A 20,938-nucleotide genomic window follows, 5' to 3' on the forward strand; every position below is an offset into this window, starting at 1 on the left:
CTGCACATGTACCTCCTTAACCTAAAATAAAAATAGGGGGGAAGAAAGGAAAAGGCTTAAAAGTAGATAGCAAAAGATACATTACATAAAAAGATTACCACAGACTATAGATAGTATATTAGGTAATTGACAATGATGTCCTTAAAACACTTAAGAAAAATTTTTAAAATCTTTCAATGTAGAAATATAAATTCAGAGAAAATGCACTTAAAAAGTAATGGCAAAAAAAAAAACCACTCTTCTGACAAAGCAAAACTAAAACACTTCATCATCAGCTAACCTAAACTAAAAGACACACCACGTAGACAACATCATTGATCTTTACAAAAGAAAAGAGAGAGAGCTGGAAATGGTAAACGTGTAGAAAAACAAAAACGTCTTAAAATTCAACAGCCCTTTATGTTAAAACCCTCAATAAACTAGGTATTGATGGAACGTATCTCAAAATAATAAAAGCTATTTACGACAAACCCACAGTCAATATCATAATGAATGGAAAAAAACTGGAAGCATTCCCTTTGAAATCTGGCACTAGACAAGGATGCCCTCTCTCACCACTCCTATTCAATATAGTATTGGAAGTTCTAGCCAGAGTAATCAGGCAAGAAAAAGAAATAAAGGGTATTCATTAGTAAAGGAGGAAGCCAAATTGTCTCTATTTGTAGACAACATGATTGTATATTTAGAAGACCTCATTGTCTCAGCCCAAAATCTCCTGAAACTGAGAAGCAACTTCAGCAAAGTCTCAGGATACAAAATCAAAGTGCAAAAATCACAAGCATTCCTATACACCAATAACAGATTACAAGAGAGTCAAATCAAGAATGAACTGCCATTCACAACCGCTACAAAGAGAATAAAATACCTAGGAATACAATTAACAAAGGATATGAAGGACCTCTTCAAGGAGAACTACAAAGCACTGCTCAATGAAATAAAAAGAGGACACAAACAGTTGGAGAAACATTCCATGCTCATGGTTAGGAAGAATCAATATTGTGAACATGGCCATACTGCCCAAAGTAATTTACAGATTTGACACTATCCCCTGTGACCTTCTTCACAGAACTGGAAAAAACCACCTTAAACTTCATATGGAACCAAAAGAGAGCACCCATAGCCAAGTCAATTATAAGCAAAAAGAACAAAGCTGGAGGCATCATGCTACCTCACTTCAAACTATACTACAAGGCTACAGCTATCAAAACAGCATAGTACTGGTACCAAAACAGAGATATACACCAATGGAACAGAACAGAGGCCTCGGAGGCAATGACACACATCTACAACCATCTAATCTTTGACAAACCTGACAAAAACAAGCAATGGTGAAAGGATTCCCTGTTTAATAAATGGTGTTGGGAAAACTGGCTAGCCATGTGCAGAAAGCAGAAACTGGACCCCTTCCTGACACCCTACACTAAAATTAACTCCAGATGAATCAAAGACTTAAACATAAGATGTAACATCATAAAAACCCTAGAATAAAATCTAGGCAAAGCAATTCAGGACACAGGCATAGGCAAGGACTTCATGACTAAAACACCAAAGCATTGGCAACAAAAGCCAAAATAGACAAATGGGACCTAATCAAACTCCACAGCTTGTGCAAAAGAAACAGTCATTAGAGCGAATCAGCAACCAACAGAATGGGAAAACATTTTTGCAATCTACCCATCTGACAAAGGACTAATATCCAGAATCTACAAAGAACTAAAACAGATTTACAAGAAAAAAACAAACAAGCGCATTCAAAAGTGGGCAAAGGATATGAACAGACATTTTACAAAAGAAGACATATATGAAACCAACAAACATATGAACAAATGCTCATCATCACTGGTCATTAGAGAAATGCAAATCAAAACTACACTGATATACCATCTCACATCAGTTAGAATAGCGATCATTAAAAAATCTGGAGACAACAGATGCTGGAGAGGATGTGGAGAAATAGTAACACTTTTACACTGTTGGTGGGAGTGTAAATTAGTTCATCCATTGTGGAAGACAGTGTGGTGATTCCTCAAGGACCTAGACATAGAAATTCCATTTGACCCAGCAATCCCATTACTGGGGATATATCCAAAGGACTATAAATTGTTCTATTATAAGGACACATGAACATGAATGTTCACTGCAGCACTGTTTACAATAGCAAAGACTTGGAACCAACCCAAATGCCCATTGATGATAGATTGGACAGGGAAAATGAGGCACATATACACCATGGAATACTATGCAGCCACAAAAAAACGATGAGTTCGTGTCCTTTGTAAGGACATGGATGAACCTGGAAACAATCATTCTCAGCAAACTGACACAAGAACAGAAAATCAAACACCGCATGTTCTCACTCATAGGCGGGTGTTGAACAATGAGAACACATGGACACAGGGAGGGGAGCATCACACACTGGGGTCTGTCTTGGGGGAAACAGAGGAGAGACAGTGGGGGGTGGGGAGTTGGGGTGGGATAACATGGGAAGAAATGCCAGATATAGGTAATGGGGAGGAAGGCAGCAAACCATACTGCCATGTGTGTACCTATGCAGCAATCTTACATGTTCTTCACGTGTACCTCAAAACCTAAAACGCAATTAATAAAAAAGAAAAACAAAAATGTCTTAAAATTTTTTTTCATTTCTTTAAAAACCATTTAAAGGAAAAATATTAAACCATGTGTTGTGGGCCTCATAACGAATATTAAGTATATGACAAAACTAGCATAAAAGACAAAACTGGAGACATGAAAGCATATAATTGTATGGGTCTTACAGTATGCATAAAGAGGTATACTACTGAAGGCAGAAAGAAGTAAGTTAAAGGTACACATTGTAATCCTTAGAGCAATCACTTAAAAACAAAAAGAGGGTCATATAACTGAATCATTTAAAAACTGCAATTCATTTAAAAGGAAGTGCTCTGGTTTGAATGTGTTAAGAGGGGGATTTTCAAAGGGTGATTAGATTATGAGTATTTTTCCCTCATGAATAGATGAATGCTGTTATCACAGGAACGGGTTAGTTATCTTGGGAGTGGGTTCCTGATGAAAGATAAGTTTATCTCCCATCCTCTTTCTGTCTCACATGCTTACTTGCGCTTCCACTATGTTATGATGCAGCAGGAAGGCCCTGGTCAGATACCAAAGCCATGTTATTGCACTTCTGAGCCTCTGGAACTGTAAATTTCTTTCCTTCATAAATTACACAGTCTGTGGTATTCTGTTATGGCAGCAGAAAATGGAGTAAAGGAGGAAACAAAAAGCAAAAGAACAACAAAAGAAATAGCAACATAGTAGAATTAAACCTTTCTATACTGAGTTTCATTCAAAGTAAATGGTCTACTAATGCTGAAACTCTACACTCCTTAAAAAATAACTCCCTCATTCTCTCTTCCCCAAGTCCCTAGAAATCACCATTGTACTGTCTCTATAATTTTTGCTACTCTCAGTACCTCACATAAGTAGAATCATATGGTATTTGTCTTTTTATTTCTGACTTATTTCACTAAGCATAATGTCCTCTGCTGCTGAAACATGGGTGCACAAATATTGCTTCAAGGCCTGTTTTCCATTTTTTGGGGGTATACAGACAGAAGTGAAATTGCTGGATCATATGGTAATTCTATTTTCAATTTTTTGAGGAACTGCCACACTGTTTTCTGTAGCAGTTATACCATTTTATTATCACCAAGGGTGCACAAGGCTTAGTTCCAATTTTACCACGTCTTCACCAACACTTGTTATTTTCTGAGTTTTTTTTTTTTAACAGTAGCCATTATAATGGCTAATCGCTGTGAGGTAGTATATCTCACTGTATTTGATTTGCATTTCCTAATGATTAGTGATGTCGAGCATTTGTGAATGCATTTAAAACTATTGTATATCTAAGATGGTTAAGATGGTAAATTTTATATTATGTGTATTTTACCATAATTTTAGAAATTAGAAAAAAAGGAATCTATCCTCAATGAAAAACTAGTAATCGGAATACCACAACATATAAAAAGCATTATAGACCATGACCAAATGGGATTTATTCCCAAAACAAAGAATGCTTCAACATATAAAAATCAGTCAATGGGGCCGGGCACGGTGGCTCACGCCTGTAATCCCAGCACTTTGGGAGGCCGAGGCGGGTGGATCACGAGGTCAAGAGATCGAGACCATCCTGGTCAATATGGTGAAACCCCGTCTCTACTAAAAATACAAAAAATTAGCTGGGCATGGTGGCGCATGCCTGTAATCCCAGCTACTCGGGAGGCTGAGGCAGGAGAATTGCCTTAACCCAGGAGGCGGAGGTTGCGGTGAGCCGAGATTGCGCCATTGCACTCCAGCCTGGGTAACAAGAGCGAAACTCCGTCTCAAAAAAACAAAATAAAATCAGTCAATGTAACATATTAACAGAATGAAGGGTGGAGGGGGAAACAGGACCATCTCAACTGATGCAGAGGAAGCATCTGACAAAACTCAATACACTTTTATAATAAAAACATAAAATGAACTAAAAATAGAAAGCAACTACTCAAACATATTAAAAGCCATATATAAAAAAACCCACCACTAACATCATATTCAACAGTGAAAGATTGAAGGATTTCCTCTAAGATCAAGAACAAGAGAAGGATGTCACTTTCATCACTTCCATTCAATATAGTATTAGAAGTTTTAGCCAGAGCAATAAGGCAAGAAAAAGAAAGAAAGGTATTCAAATTGAGAAGGAAAAAATAAAATTAACTCTTCACAGATAACATGATCTTATATGTAGAAAACATTCCACACTAAAAAGAAAAAGAAAAAACCTGTTAGAATAACAATTTCAATAAAGTTGCTGTACACAAAATCAACACAGAGAAATCAGTTGTTTTTCTCTACACTAACAATTTAGAACGATGTGAAAAGAATTTCCCATGATCATGAATTGAAAGATTTAATATTGTTAAGATAGCAATACTACCAATAGTGGTCTGTAGAGTCAACATAATCCTTATCAAAATCCCAATGATATTTTTTTGTAAAAATAGAAAAATTTATCCTAAAATTAATATGGAATCTCAAAGCTGAATAGCCAAAACAATCCTGAAAAGGGTCTCACTTTCCAATTATGAAACTTAATAAAAAGTTATAGTAATCAAAACAGTGTGGCATAAAGACAGACATTTAGTCCAGTGAAAAGAACAGATAATCTCGAAATAAATTTGTTCATATATGGCCAAATAATTTTTGATGCCGGTGGCAAGACCATTCATAAAGAACAGTATTTTCAAAGAAGTAGCGCTGGGAAAACTGGATATTCACATGCAAAAGTATGAATTCGGACCCTTAACTAATATAAAAATTAACTCAAAATGGATCAAAGACCTAAGCATAAAAGCTAAACCTAAAAAACTTTTAAACAATTCTGTGCATCAAAAGACACTATCAACACAGTGAAAAGGCGATACATGGGATGGGAAAAATATTTGTAAAACATATTCTCTTAGTAGGGATTAATATCCAGAATCTATAAATAACTCATACAACAACAATAAACAACCTAATTAAAAATTGGCAAAGGATGTAAATACAAATTTCTCCAAAGAAGGTATACACATGGCCAACAAGCACACAAAAAGATGCTCAATATTACTAAGCACTGGGAAATGAAAATCAAAACTATAATGAAGACTGGGCATGGTGGCTGAATGTCTGTAATCCCAGCACTTTGAGAGACTGAGGCTGGCAGATCACCTGAGCTGAGGAGTTGGAGACCAGCCTGGCCAACATGGTGAAACCACGTCCCTATTAAAAATATAAAAATTAGCTGGGTGTGGAGGCACACACCTGTAATCCCAGCTACTCAGGAGGCTGAGACAGGAGAATCGCTTGAACCTAGGAGGCAGAGGCTGCAGTGAGCCAAGATCGTGCCATTGTACTCCAGCTTGGGCAATGCTCCGTCTTAAAAAGTAAAGAAAAACTATATGATATTCTATTTTACACATATTAGGATGTCTACTGTCAAAAAGACACAAAATACCAACCATTGGTGAAGATGTGAAAAAACTAGAACCCTTAACAATGCTGATGGAAATGAGTGTAAAGAAAACATAAAACAGTATGGCGATTCCTCAAAAAATTAAAAATACAATTATATGGTCCAGCAATCCCATTTCTGGATCACACAAAATAATTGAAAGCTGGATCTCAAAGAGGTATTTGTGCACCCATGTTCATAACAGCATTATTCACAAAAGTTAAAAAGTGAAAACAACCCTAATGTCCACTGATGGATAAATGAACAAAAGATGGTATATATATATACAATAGAATACTATCCAATCTTAAAAGGTAGGAAATTCTGACAAGTGCTGCAACATAGATAAACACTGAAAATATTATGCTAAGGGAAATAAGCCAGGCACAAAAAAGACACATATTATACAATTCCACATATGCAATTTATTTAGTCAAATTCATAGAGACAGAAAGTAGAAAGGTGGTTACCCAAGACTGAGAGGAGGAAGGAATGCAGAGTTACTATTTAACCGGCACAGAGTTAAGATTTGGGAAGACGAAAAAGTTAGGGAGGTGGATGGTAGTAACAGCTGTGCAACAATGCAAATGTTCTTAAAGCCTCCAAGCTTTACACTTAAAAAATTGTTAAAACGTCAAATTTTATGTTATGTATACTTTACCACAATAAAAAAAATTTTAATCTATAATTTGGGGGCACTAAAACATATAGAAATACAGTATTTTGTAAATTAGATCTGGTATCAACTTGCTACAGTTACAATGCCTGCATATAGTTTACTGAATATTTAGTTTTCCTTCACTTCCAAATGGTTTATAATTTCTATGTATATCACTGCCAGCTGCTCAAGTAACTGCACGTTCCCTGTTTCCTACACTGCTGTAGCTACCAAATCAAAAACTATAAAACCAAAAAGAACTATAATCATATTAAAATGTTTTTAAACTATTTTAAATGTAAATTTTTATCACTCCCTAACAAGAAATACTAATGTGGCTTGCAGGAAGCCAAGTGCAGAGACACATAATTAAACATTTCAAGGGCAACTGTCAAACTACTACTAAACTCTGTGTGTGGGGTGGGGGTGGTGAGAAGGTTCCTAGGGATGTTTACAGTTGTTAGCAAAGCGGTTCGGTCCTGGCTGGATTGTGGGAAAATTATGTAAGGTATTACATTTGAGAACATTTTACCACACTTTAAAAAAACCTCTATTGATTAAAAAAATACAATTATATCAACTTCTGAAAGGATCACATGAAATGGGTGAAGTTTCTCTAGGAAATTCAAAGTTCACAAACCTGGCTGTTTATGTAAAACTATTAAGCTACTTCTGAATTACTTTTTTGTGACATTTTCAATTAAACACTGCAATTGTGGAACATTACTTTATATTGCATAGTACAGCAGCCCAAATCACAGTACATTTGTATCACAAGAAATGAGTACTAAGGAATAAAAGTGTGTCTAAATAGAAGAATCTGTTTACCTCCCAAACACAAGCACTTTCCAGCTAAGAAAACAGTAGGAGAGTACTGTATCATAAAATACCAGAAGCTTGAAATATTGCTTAGGCCCATGGCTGACTTTAGAAAACAGGTAAGATTTGAGGGTGTCACAAGAATACATTTTGGCTCAAGGAGTAATTAGTTTTGAATTCATTCATTCCACAAATATTTTTTATGTGCTTTGTAATTCATTTACACCATAAGTATTTTTTATGATGTACACTACATGTAAAGTTCAACACTACTGCTTTGGAGATTGTGAAAAGGCTGCTGTGGTATAACAAAAGAAAATGGTCTGAGATTGTGTTCAGATCCATCATCTGTCTAATCATAAAGTAAGTTATTTAACAGCCCTTATAAAGACTACTAGTAGAGGCCGGGCGCAGTGGCTCACACCTGTAATCCCAGCACTTTGGGAGGCCGAGGCGGGTGGATCACGAGGTCGAGAGATCGAGACCAACCTGGTCAACATGGTGAAACCCCGTCTCTACTAAAATACAAAAAATTAGCTGGGCATGGTGGCGCGTGCCTGTAATCCCGGCTACTCGGGAGGCTGAGGCAGGAGAATTGCCTGAACCCAGGAGGCGGAGGTTGCGGTGAGCCGAGATCGCGCCATTGCACTCCAGCCTGGGTAACAAGAGCGAAACCCCGTCTCAAAAAAAAAAAAAAAAAAAAAAAAGACTACTAGTAGATAACATGAGATACAGATGCAAGGCCCCAGCATAATATCTATACATTGTTCAACAAACATTTGCAGAACTTGAGAATAATGATACAAACAAAAATTCTGGCCTCAAAGCATACTACGTGTTTAAGGAGATGAGAAATGAACGGAATTTTAGTGATAGGTAAAAAGTAATACACTGTGAAGAAGAATAAAATGTTTAAAGAATTCAATAAAGGAAGAAGTACTTCACCTTGAGAAGAAGCAATTATTTGATCTGGGTCTAAAAGCACAGGGATGATTTGGCTATGCAGGGATCAGAAGAGAGAAAACAAGATGAATGGTGTAAAAGTGGGAAAACATTTTATTAAAAATGTATAACTGAGAAAAGCATAGAGAATCAAAGAAAGATAAGGCAATTCCATTTGGTTACAACAAGATCTACATGGAAGAATTTAGAAAGTTGAAAATGAAATGAAAACTGGAACTAGAGCTAGATTACAAATGGTATTCAATCCCAAATTAAAGCATTTGAAATAAAAGCAGGGTGTGACATGGTCTCAACCATGCTGACAAAAGAAAATCTGGTGGAAGTACATTAAATAAATCAGAAGATAGAGAAAGGATCTGTGGATAGACAGTCAAAAGGGTACTATACTAAAGATCTAAACTACAGTAATAATAAGAACTGGAGAGCAAGTAAGTGATATGAGATTTGACTGCAATGGATCAACAGAAATGGTTGCTGGAAGTAAAGCAGAGGAACAATTAATCACAAGATAACCTAAATGACTGGAAGGATGAAGATACTGTTACTATAAATAGGGGAAAATATCAACAAACGATACTAGGAAGTCAAGCACAACAGGAACTCCTTCATTATAGTGAAATTCTAACTTGCTTTTACTTGCACATATGTGTGTATGTAGATAAGGCGGGTATACATATATTCATATATATACACACTTTTGTTTTTTGCAGAAAGAATTATATACACATAAATTATACATAGCTTATAACTGGTATCTTGACAGTTTTGAAACTTGTCAGAAAAGAATGTTTAAATATAAGCAATAAAATGTAACAAATATTGAAAAATTCTATCTACTTTAGAGAAACAATATGCTTAAACAAAGGTAGTTTCTCTATAGATAATCATATTCCATTCTATTCAACTCTGACACAATGAACTAATTTTACCCTTCATTACTGAAAGAGCTCTTTAATGCAATAAAAAACAGTGTAATGTTTCAAAAGTTTAAGCCATAATTTACACTTACTCTCTGTAACTCCCATTTCTCAATAAGGTGTTCCACTTCACCACCAAGAACTGTGGTGTTAGAGTCATTCAAAAGCAGGAATCCATTTTTTATGTCAACAATGCCTGAGAGCTTAACTTTAGTTCCAGGTGGTGTGTTCAGGCTAAAGCAAAGAGAAAAGAGTTAAAAACACACTGAAGCTCAGAACACATGGACAAACGGAGGGGAACAACACACACTGGGGCCTTTTGAGGGTGGCAGAGTGGGGGATGGAGAGCATTAGGAAAAATAGCTAATGCATGCTGGACTTAATAGTTAGGTGATGGGTTGATAGCTGCAGCAAACCACTATGGCACACATCACCTATGTAACAAATCTGCACATCCTACACATACATGTGCCCCGGAACTGAAAATAAAAATTAAAAAGAAAAAAATCCAAACAAACAAAAACAAAACACGTTGAAGTTCTTTCCCAAACCTAGAATTCAGTTTCATATTATGACCTAATCAGGTTCTTCAAAATGTGCTAACACTGAAACTAATTTTTCAGGAGGCTGACTACCCCCAGAGAGGAAGTTAGAGGACCAGGAACAAAACTGGGATTTTGTTTGCTTGTTTGTTTAGACAGAGCCTTACTCTGTCACCCAAGCTCCTTGCATGTAATGGTCAGTGGCTGTCTCCCGGGTTCAAGTGATTCTCTTGTCTCAGCCTCCTAAGTAGCTGGGATTACAGGCGTGCATCACCGCGACCAGGTAATTTTAGTATTTTTAGTAAAGACAGGGCTCCACTATGTTGGCTAGGCCGCTCTCCAACTCCTGACCTCAAGTGATCCACCTGCCTCAACCTCCCAAAGTGCCAGGATTACAGGCGTGAGCCACTGCACCTGGCCAAGACTGTCATTTTCTATCTCAATGACAGAGAAATGAGCTTTAATCTTAACTTGCAAAAGAAAAAAAAAAGGTGGACAAAACATGTCACAAAGTTGGGATAAATAAAGACATGATAAATAGAATAAAAACATAAAATACTTTTTCAACTATGTTATGGTATACAAATATAAGATTTGACATTTTTTTCTCTGAACTTTAGCTGTGCACAGCAAAAAATACTGTTTTTTGGTTAGAAGATTGAATTTCAATACAGAAGCTAGCTGACCAGTAATAAACCTACAAATTTAACATCTCTACGAGCCATAGTAATTTATACAAAATAATGCTTTTTTTTGTTCACCATCTAGTCAAAGATCAAATGAAAGTTATTCATGTACAAACTTTAAAAGGATTTTTATATTCTAATTTTAAGCTATTTATATACTAACTTAAAAGAACATTTCTATAATAGGCTAATAGTATCAGATATGGGGCAAACATTACACCATTGCTCTTTTTTTTTTTTTTTAAGGTGTACACTTTTATTCAACTGGTCTCAAGTCAGTGTACAAGTAAGCCTTGGCTGCCTCCACCCACTCTTAGGGAGACCATAAGCCTTCCTACATCTCAAGTTGGGGGACAAAAAAGGGGTAGCCACAGAGGCTAACATCTTTCAAATATAAAATAAAATAAAAAAGAACTAAGGGAAAGATTAAAAAAAAAATTGCATTACATAATTTACACAAAAGCAATGTGTGTAAATATCTCCCCTGTGTGGACGCGGAAGAGGACTGGACCATTGTCCTTAGAGAGAAGTGGGGTGGCTTTCGGGAGGGCAAGGAACTTCCTGTAACGATGCATTTCACAATATTTGAAATGACTATTAAAAAAAAGAACAATGTACAATCAAAGTCCTCAGCCACATTGTAGAACTTTGTGGGATGCTCCCTCCAACCCACTGACTTGCACAGAAAACAAAATGAGATTGGCATGGCTATGTTTTTTTGTTTTGGTCTGGTTTTCTTTCCTTTTTTTTTTTGGCTTGACTCAGGATTTAAAAACTTCAATGGTGAAGGTGACAGCAGTCGATTGGATCATGACTCCTTTTACAGAAAACCAGAGACAAAATGTTTACCCTCTTACCAACTCTTTGGCAAACGAAAACAAGGAAAGAAATCCATTTGTCACTTAGGTTTGTTCTAAAATGAAAGCATATATACCAAGCCCCACCCTATCTTTCCTCACATACAGCAAGAAGTAAAGTACTGCAAATAGTACTTCTAAGGTAAAGTCTGTCCTAAACTTAGGATAAATTAGAAAATATTCTGAAATGGCTTTGCACTGTTCACATCTTAAAAACCTCATAAAATTCACCACATGCTAATATATGCAAGAGCAAATCAATGAGAGTGCTAATATCACCGGCCTTTTTGGAGAAAGATAATTGATAAAATAATTACTAAAAGAAGAAATAGAGGATGTCTGATTTTAAAACTTTAAAGAGGCCATACAGAGTAAGATAGATTATATATTTAAAATTATTCTGTGCATTTTATATATATATATATAATTTTTATATATCAATGCTATCTCAATAAAGCCATTAAAATTATTTTGAGAGCTCCAAGCCTAATCATTTTTAGTGATCAATCACAACTGACAAAATGAATGGTCATAAACAGCCCTGCCTAACCTAACCCTTAAGTAGACAGCTCTGTGGTGGTAAATGCAGTAAACTTAGAACCATCTATTGGCCTTCAAGATCAGCAACAGCTGAGTACAATTACAATAGTGAAGAAGTGTTCCCAATTCCAGACAATCAGCAAATCCAGATTTTCATAACTCTTACAGTCAATGTATAGGGATAAATAAAAATAAACACTAAGGACACCAGACTACTGTACTCTTTTCCTCTAAAGAAACTGCTAATGAATTAGAGTATTTACCTAAGACTATGTAGTCAAAGCTGGACCTACAATTTCATTGGAACAATTGATAGTCTCACCAGATTAAATACAAGTTCTACTCCCACAAAAGGAAATAGGGGCTAAATTTTTATTTTTTGATACCACAATTATACATATTTTGGGGGTATATGTGACATTTTGACACATATATACAATGTGTAATGATCAAATCAGGGTAACTGAGGTTTCTATCACCTCAAACATTTATCTTTTCTTTGCTGAGAACATTAAGAATCTACACTTCTAATCACTTTTAAATATTCAGTAAATTACTGTTAACTATAGTCACCCTATTATGCTACTGAATCTTATTCCTTCTATCTAACTGTATTTTATACCCATTAACCAATCCCTTCTTATCACTCACTCCCCACTATCCTGCCCAGTTGCCATTTTACTCTCTATCTCCAGGAGATCAATTTTTTTTAGCTCCCACATGGGTGAGAACATGCAATATTTGTCTTTGAGCATTCCCCTTTCTCTGCATCCTCAAAAGCATTTGCTATTGCCTTCGTCTATTTGTGTTGCGATAAAGGAATACCTGAGGCTGGGTAATTTATAAAGAAAGGTTTATTTGGCTAACAGTTCTGCAAGCTGTACAAGCAGTATGGCATCAGCATTCAATTCTGGTGAGGGTTTCACTCATGACAGAAGGCAAAGGGGTATATGCAGATCACATGACAAAAGCAAGCAAGAAAGAGAAGAGAAATGCCAGCCTCTTTTTAACAACCAGTTCTCACAGGAACTAACAGAGTAAGAACTCACTCACTGCAAGTATGGCACCAAGCCATTCATGAGGGCTCTGCTCCCCCATGACATAAATACTTCCCACTAAGCCCCACCTCCAACACTGGGGATCAAATTCCAATATAGGGTTTGGAAGGTCAAATATCCAAACTATAGCAGTTGTTTTCTGTCTTTTTGATAATAGGCATTCTAACAATGTGAGATGTTCTCTCACTGTAGTTTTGATTTGCATTCTCTGTTGATTCGTGATGCTAAGTATTTTTTCACATACCTGTTGGCTGTGTGTATGTCTTCTTTAGAGAAATGTCTATTCAGGTCTTTTGTCTGTTTTTATTTGGATTTTTTTTTTTTTTTGGCTATTGAATTATTTGAGCTCCTTATATATTCTGGATATTAATCCCTTGTCAAATGGATAGTTTGCAAATATTTTCTCCCATTCTGTAGGTAGTCTCTTCACTTTGTTCATTGTTTCCATTGCTGTGCCGAAGCTTTTTAGTTTTATAATCCCAATTGTCTACCTTTTACTTGTGTTGCCTATGTTTTTGAGGTCTTATCCAAAAAATATTTGCCCAGACCAATGTCTTGAAGCATTTCTCCAATGTTTTCTTCTAGTAATTTCATACTTTCATGTCTTATATTTAAGTGGTTTTTTTTTTTTTTTGAGCCAGAGTTTCACTCTTGTTGCCCAGACTGGAGTACAATGGTATGATCTCAGCTCACTGCAAACTCTGCCTCCTGGGTTCAAGTGATTCTCCTGCCTCAGCCTCCCGACTAGTTGGGATCACAGGTGTGTACCACCATGTTTTACCATGTTGGCCCAGCTGGTCTTGAACATTTGACCTCAGGTGATCTGCCCACCTTGACTTCCCAAAGTGCTGGGATTATAGGTGTGAGCCACCATGCCTGGCCACATTTAAGTTGATTTTTCTATATGGTGAGAGATGGAAATTTCATTCTTCTACATATGGTTATCTAGTTTTCCTAGACCCATTTATTAAAGAGACTGCCCTTTTCACAATGTATGTTCTTGATACCTTTGTTGAAAATGAGTTGGCTATAAGTCTATGGATTTATTTCTGGGTTCTCTATTCTGTTCCATTGGTCTATGTGTCTGGTTTTATGCCAGTACCGTGCTGTTTTGCTTACTATAGCTTTGTAGTGTAGTTTGAAACCAGGTAATAAATATGAGACCTCCAGCTCTGTTCTTTTTACTTAGGGACTAAAATTTTAATACAATTTTTACTATCACCCTCAGAACCATAATCAATTCTTATTAAGAAAACATATTTTGGTTAATATTTTTATTGGCATCCCAAGGTTCCTTTAATCTCTCTTCATTGCAATTAAAAAAAAAAAAAACTAGGCCAGGCATGGTGGCTCGAGCCTGTAATCCAGCACTTTGGGAGGCCAAGGCGGGTAGATCATGAGGTCAAGAGATCGAGACCATCCTGGTCAACATGGTGAAAGCCCATCTCTACTAAAATACAAAAAATTAGCTGGGCATGGTGGCGCGTGCCTGTAATCCCAGCTACTCAGGAGGCTGAGGCAGGAGAATTGCCTGAATCCAGGAGGCGGAGGTTGTGGTAAGCCGAGATCGTGCCATTGCACTCCAGCCCGGGTAACAAGCACGAAACTCCGTCTCAAAAAAAAAAAACTAGCAAGGGATGGGGCAGAAGGTAGGACAGAAGAGTAGAAACAAGCACCTCAGAGAAATGCAAAGCCTATGAAAGGTAACACCTCTGTATCAGCATCTGGTTTATCCTATCTAGAGAGTTGTTTCATCTTCCTTCTAAGATAACTACAAACCTATCTGGTAAAATATCTTTCAAACTGTTTACATGTAAGAGCTATTTTGTCATTTTTATGGCACCAAAAGTAGGCAAGCTGTTTCAATGATGAGTGAAGAACATATGACAATTTTTTTCAGTTGGCAAGCTGCAATAAATTCAACAAGGGATGACAGTAGACAGCATTGGGCAGAGTAGGCTACAACTTCCCAATGCTACAACTGCCCAATGCTAAATAGACCTTGTGTTTTTATTCCTCAGAGAAATATACAGCCATAAAATGAGTGAGCCATTACATGGTAAGTCTTCCTTCTGAGTCATCTGTGAGCTCCCTTGCAAGGGGTGTTACTGAATTTGTCATAATTTGAAAAGCTGTTTCTACACAAAAGTAGGAATCCTACTCTTCAAAAAGAAGACAACATAATCACAGGGTCAACAAATCTCCCTTAGTGTACAGGAATTAACATTTTAGACAAACATACATCTTCTGAGGAGGGGGCCTCATTTACCAGATGCAGATACTAGATGAAAGAAGAAAAAAGAAATCACTGAAGATATCATACAAGGCCTCAACCTACCACATTTCTTCTCACATACCCACTGTTCTAAATCACCTATGCTCCACCAAATGTAACTTCTCAGTATTTCTGTTGTCAGACCACTGTCTCTTTGCATGTGCTATTCCCTCCCTGCCTTAAAACACTTACTCATATTTTAAACCCACTCCTGGTTACCCTAGGCAGAAGTAATTTTCGGGACTCTTAGTCATTTCAGTTTATATATTTCTTATAATATTTGCATGCCTAAGTGCTACCTCATTAGCATATGAGCTACTAAGAGGCTGAAATCTAAACCCTGTTTACCTTTGTACCTCCAACACTGGTAAAGGGCTGGAACACCTGATAAATGCCTGATCAAGAGAAAAGTATGATATAGGAGTTCATATTAAGTAAAAAAGCTGAGGAGCCGAGCTGCAAATGTAAGCATATAAAATGACAAAGAAGACCAAAAAAGCCAGTTGGGAGGAGGGATGCAAATATCTAGTGGAAGTTACCACCTCAGAAAACAGAGCTCAGAATGGCCAAATGGAAACACTGAAGATAAAGGGGACACTTTCCCTTCCTTCTTATTGCTTTCTTCCATTCCAATGGGCACGACTCTGAAAGTCTCTTATTAAAATAACCAAATGAAGGATTTGGAAAATCACTCCAAAACATTTCCTAGCAAATGACTGAAGTCAGTCACAAACCTCCCTGACTTCAATCATTTCCTAGGAAAATTCATTAGCCTATAAAACTGCAAGAACATTAAACAGTATGATGGACACACTATTATATATAGCTAATGAATTGTCAAAGATGAAACCATATTTTTAAAAATTGTTTGTTCTAAACTGAGTAACCTAAAATATCAGACAAAACTAAAAATATTACTTTCCTACAAGAACATCATAAATTTTTTTATAATTAACACTGAATCAAGAAGTAACTACATTCTTAACTATGATTTTTTTTTTCTATTATTTTATTTTTTTTTAGCTGGAGTCCCACTCTGTTACCCAGGCTAGAGTGCAATGGTATTGTAACCGGGTTTTTAGGGTACGGGTAAGGCACAGCTCCCCCACAAAAATGTTGTAGGTTCTTGGTCTCTGCTATTTCAAGGATGAGAGAGGGGACTGTAAGCTTGTAAAGTAAATACCCGACCCAAGAAGTGTTGCAGAAAGGTGATTTTATTTAGGTAGAGAAAAGAGGGAAAAAAGGAGAAGAGAGAAAAATTTCCATGAAGAGAGTGGAAGGGACCGGCGGGGCGGGGGGGATTCCAAGAGAGGAAAGGGAGCTCCCACTATGTGGGAGGGGATTCCAGAGAGCTGGAAATCCGGTGTGGGTGAAGGAGCAGGGGAATTTATCATGGGAGAAATTCCCCACCTCCCCAAGTTCCTCTGGCCAATGAAAGGAGTTCCTTTAAACTTCCACTGGGGTGACTGACTGAGGCAGGTGGATTACCTGAGGTCAGGAGCTTGTGACCTCCGTCTGGCCAACATGGTGAAACTCTGTCTCTACTAAATATACAAAAAGAGTTTCTTAGTTTCTTCCTGTGCCGGTAAAATTTAAACATAAACTGTTAAATTTCCCGGAAGAAGACAGATGGGAAGGGGCATGGCGCTAGGAAGTTCTTACCCTTAAAACTACGCCCCCTTGTGGACCCGGAAGGAGAACACATTCCCTCAGCATGATCTCAGTGCACTGCAACCTCCCTCTACCAGGTTCAAGCTATTCTCCAGCCTCAGCCTCCCGAGTAGCTGAGATTACAGGCACCCGCCATCATGCCAAGCTAATTTTCGTATTTTTGTAGAGACAGGGTTTCACCATGTTGGTCAAGCTGGTCTTGAACTCTTGACCTAAGGTGATCACCCACTTCAGCCTCCCAAAGTGCTAGGATTACAGGTATGACCCACATCCCCAGGCCATATTATTCTTAACTATTTTTATACAGATAAAGCAGAAATGCAAAGCTCTCTAATTTCCTCTGAAAAGTTATAATGTAAGTGTCCATTCCTCCTTTTCTAAATTCTTAAATTATTCCACTGAATAGCACCTTCAACACTCTATAACAAATACACGAAATAAAGTGCCAATCACCTTATTTTTGACATATAACTAAATTCTACTGCTGTGCAACTTATATGACCATCAGTCATCTGCAATCGCAGCATCCTTGGTGCAGCCTGAGATTCTTCGTTATCCTTTGGTGCAGCAACATTGCGAATTTTTTGAATTTGCAAAACACATGGACCTTCAAGCTGTCAAAACACAAAAGAATAAAAATCACTTTCTAGTCATGAAACTCTATTCATGGCTGTACTTTCATTTATAGTGTTTCTCTTTTCCTTAATGGTCATGCTTTATGATTTGTAATACCTTCACTTAAGAGCGAAACTGAAATTATATATTATCAGGCGTTTGTTTGTTTTGATATTGAAACAAAAAACTTCAAAACGGTCTCCTGAAGAATAATTTTTCTTTAATAATTCTGAATTTATTTTCAGAAGGTAATGAGAAAAGAAAACCCTAGAAAAACAAAGATATGTTTCTGGATGAAAGGTTTATTTATTGATTTGTTAGTCTTATGTACGCTAAATCATACACACACATCCTGCTTCTCCCTTCTTGCACATTAAGGGATATTTTGAAAATAAAGAACTTTGAAGTTTTTTTAAGGGAATCAAATTTATGGCAGCAGTCCAAAAAAATGTTTTCTGGACTGGGCATGGTGGCTCACACCTGTAATCCCAGTACTTTGAAAGACTGAGGCAGGCAGATCACCTGAAAGACTGAGGCAGGTGGATCAACTGAGGTCAGGAGCTTGTGACCTCAGTCGGATCAACACGGTGAAACTGTGTCTCTCCTAAAAATACAAAAATTAACTGGGCATGGTGGCGTGCACCTGTAATCCCAGCTACTCGGGAGGCTAAGGCAGGAGAATCTCTTGAATCTGGGAAGTGGAGGTTGCAGTGAGCTGAGATCAAGCCATTGCACTCCAGCCTGAGGTGATAAAGCTAGACTCCATCTCAAAACAACAACGGGCCGGGCGCGGTGGCTCACACCTGTAATCCCAGCACTTTGGGAGGCCGAGACGGGTGGATCACAAGGTCAGGAGATCGAGACCATCCTGGTCAACATGGTGAAACCCCGTCTCTACTAAAAATACAAAAAATTAGCTGGGCACGGTGGCGCGTGCCTGTAATCCCAGCTACTCAGGAGGCTGAGGCAGGAGAATTGCCTGAACCCAGGAGGCGGAGGTTGCGGTGAGCCGAGATCGCGCCATTGCACTCCAGCCTGGGTAACAAGAGCAAAACTCTGTCTCAAAAAAACAACAACAACAAAAGAATGCTTTCTATTCAAAGACATCATGTTTAAAGTGCACCCTCTTCTGGTATACATGAAGAATACAATACTACCAAAACTACATAAAGTTCAAGAAGTATGAGCTGTAATTAACATATTTTCACATTTTCATTTTTAAAATAAAAACTTTAACTTTGATATTAAATCTAATGCTATATGTGTTAGCCAAATTTCAATCAAAGATAAAAATATAAAAATAAAACAAATATATTTAGAGCAAAGTTGAGAAACAACAGTAGAATCCGCTTACATGTCTGAAAAATAAATTTAAAGTGACAACCTCTACATCTTTAAGTATTATTATACCTTAGGGGAGAAAGACTTTCTTAAAAATAGGCTTTTAAGTAAAATTTTTCTGTTCATATTAATTTATGTTTTCAGCAAAGAGAAATGTAAAATGACTGCAAATATTTACACTAAATTTCTTGAGCAAGCATGTTCCCAGGTTGAAAAATTTCTACTCCATATTTACCAGTATTTTGCCTAAAAAAGGAATAATTTTGTTACAATAAATTTAGGCCTAGAGAATATAATTAGAAAAGAGAATCTAAAATTTCATCTAATTTTCACTTAAGAAAAAAAATTCCAAGTTGAAGCAAATCCAAAACTCTTAACAAGTATAGATAAGCTGCTAATTCAGGATAAACTTTTTCTTTTGGTTTTGTTAATGCCATTAAAATAAGGACATTTATCACGGGCATGTTATAGTTATTGTAAAGTCATAATTCTGTTTATTTTAGTACCCAATATTTTCAGCCTAGGCATTGACAAATATCTAGTCTGTGATGTCCAATACAATCCTCCAGCCACATGTTGCTATTTAAATTTGCATTTAATTAAAATTAAGTGAAACTTAAAATTCAATTGTTCAGTCATACTAGCCATATTTCAAGTGTTCTATACGTGGAGAGCACAGTTAGGCCACTTACATCATTGCAAAAAACCCACCACACAGTTGGTGATGATCTAGGCCTATGTGTTCCAAAGTGAGACTCGTGCATCCTAGGCACTATGTTTCCATTCAAATGTAGGAGGAAAACATTTGCTTTTATGTGATGTTTAGTAGCCAAAAAAAGTCCAACTTTACCAATATTTGATATCCAGAGCTATAATCGTACCCCTTATTCAATCCATACAATCCATACAACACAGGTAACTAGGCATCTTTGTGGAATTTTGGTAGTTCTAAATCCCTGGGTGTTGGCATGACACCTTCCCTTGTTTTCAATGTATTGTGACAAACTGCTTGTTCTTTGTGCACAGTTAAACCGTCATATGTATTACATTACCTAGTTTTACCTTCTAATGCTCATAAAATGGGTAAGTCACTTTAAAAGATTCTGTCAAAGAAAGACAAATTGAAGATATGCCAATGACGCAAACATAGGGCAGGAATAGGACTATTTTGGTGATCTCCTACATCTGGTTGACTATGAGAATAAAGATCTGGGGAATGCAGGATAGGGAGAAACACCTGTCCCAAGTGCTGAATTCCAAGCAAGCAGCAACTTTACTTATTTAATTAATCCAACTTCTGGCCTCTCCACTCCTTTTAGTGGGTTAAATAGGGGCCCCACCAAAAGCCAAGTCTACCTGGAACCTATAAATGTGACCTCATTTGGGAACAAGGCTGTTTTCAGATATAATTAAGGTAAGGATCTAGAGATGAGAACATTGTGAAATATGGGCCCTACAGCCAATGATGAGTGTCCTTAGGACAGAAAGGGAAACAGAGAGAGACAGGGTATAAAAACCATGTGAAAATGAAGGCAGAAATTAAAGTTATGCATCTACAAGCCGAAAAAGGCCAAGGACCACTACAGCTACGAAAAGTTAGGAGAGAAGCATGGAACTGATACTCCCTCAGAGCCTCCAACAGGAACCAACCCTGCTGATCCTTTTAGACTTCTGGCCTGCAAACCTGTGAGAAAATAAATTTCCATTGTTTTAACCCACCAAGTTTGTGGTAATTTGTTACAGCAGCCTCAGCTAATTAATATACCCGCTTATGGAATAAGTTACCTGATTGTGAAGAAAATACTGTATGTTAGCCTCAGCCTCACTCATCTTCTTCTTGAGATCTAGCCTAGCTAGGGAACATGAGCAAGGGCACTTATTCAGCCTCCTCACTGGATTGGCACTTCCATGAGTGAGTGTACAAGCCACATGTTTTGTGGTTCAGTTAATGTGTCCATTTGGCTGCCCCACTAAGACACATCT

General features: G+C 37.1%; 1 protein-coding gene across 11 annotated transcripts in view; it reads right to left on the reverse strand.

Annotated features, from left to right (window-relative positions):
- The window catches only part of TDRD3 (tudor domain containing 3), a 328,644-nt gene that overhangs the window by 99,565 nt on the left and 208,141 nt on the right, over positions 1 to 20,938 (reverse strand). For 10 of the 11 annotated variants that reach the window (XR_013526711.1, XR_013526719.1, XR_013526714.1 and 7 more), the window contains 2 exons: positions 17,453 to 17,613; positions 9,463 to 9,604 (listed from right to left, as the gene is read on the reverse strand). The exons of the other annotated variant lie outside the window; for it this stretch is intronic. Coding sequence is in view for 7 of the 10 variants with exons in the window: in XM_035296730.3 (XP_035152621.3) it covers positions 9,463 to 9,604; positions 17,453 to 17,613 (303 nt within the window). In the remaining 3 variants the exon portion in view is untranslated. The remainder of the gene's footprint in view (positions 1 to 9,462; positions 9,605 to 17,452; positions 17,614 to 20,938) is intronic. 11 annotated transcript variants of the gene reach the window in all.

Source organism: Callithrix jacchus, chromosome 1, assembly GCF_049354715.1.
Source record: "Callithrix jacchus isolate 240 chromosome 1, calJac240_pri, whole genome shotgun sequence".
Taxonomy (NCBI): domain Eukaryota; kingdom Metazoa; phylum Chordata; class Mammalia; order Primates; family Cebidae; genus Callithrix; species Callithrix jacchus.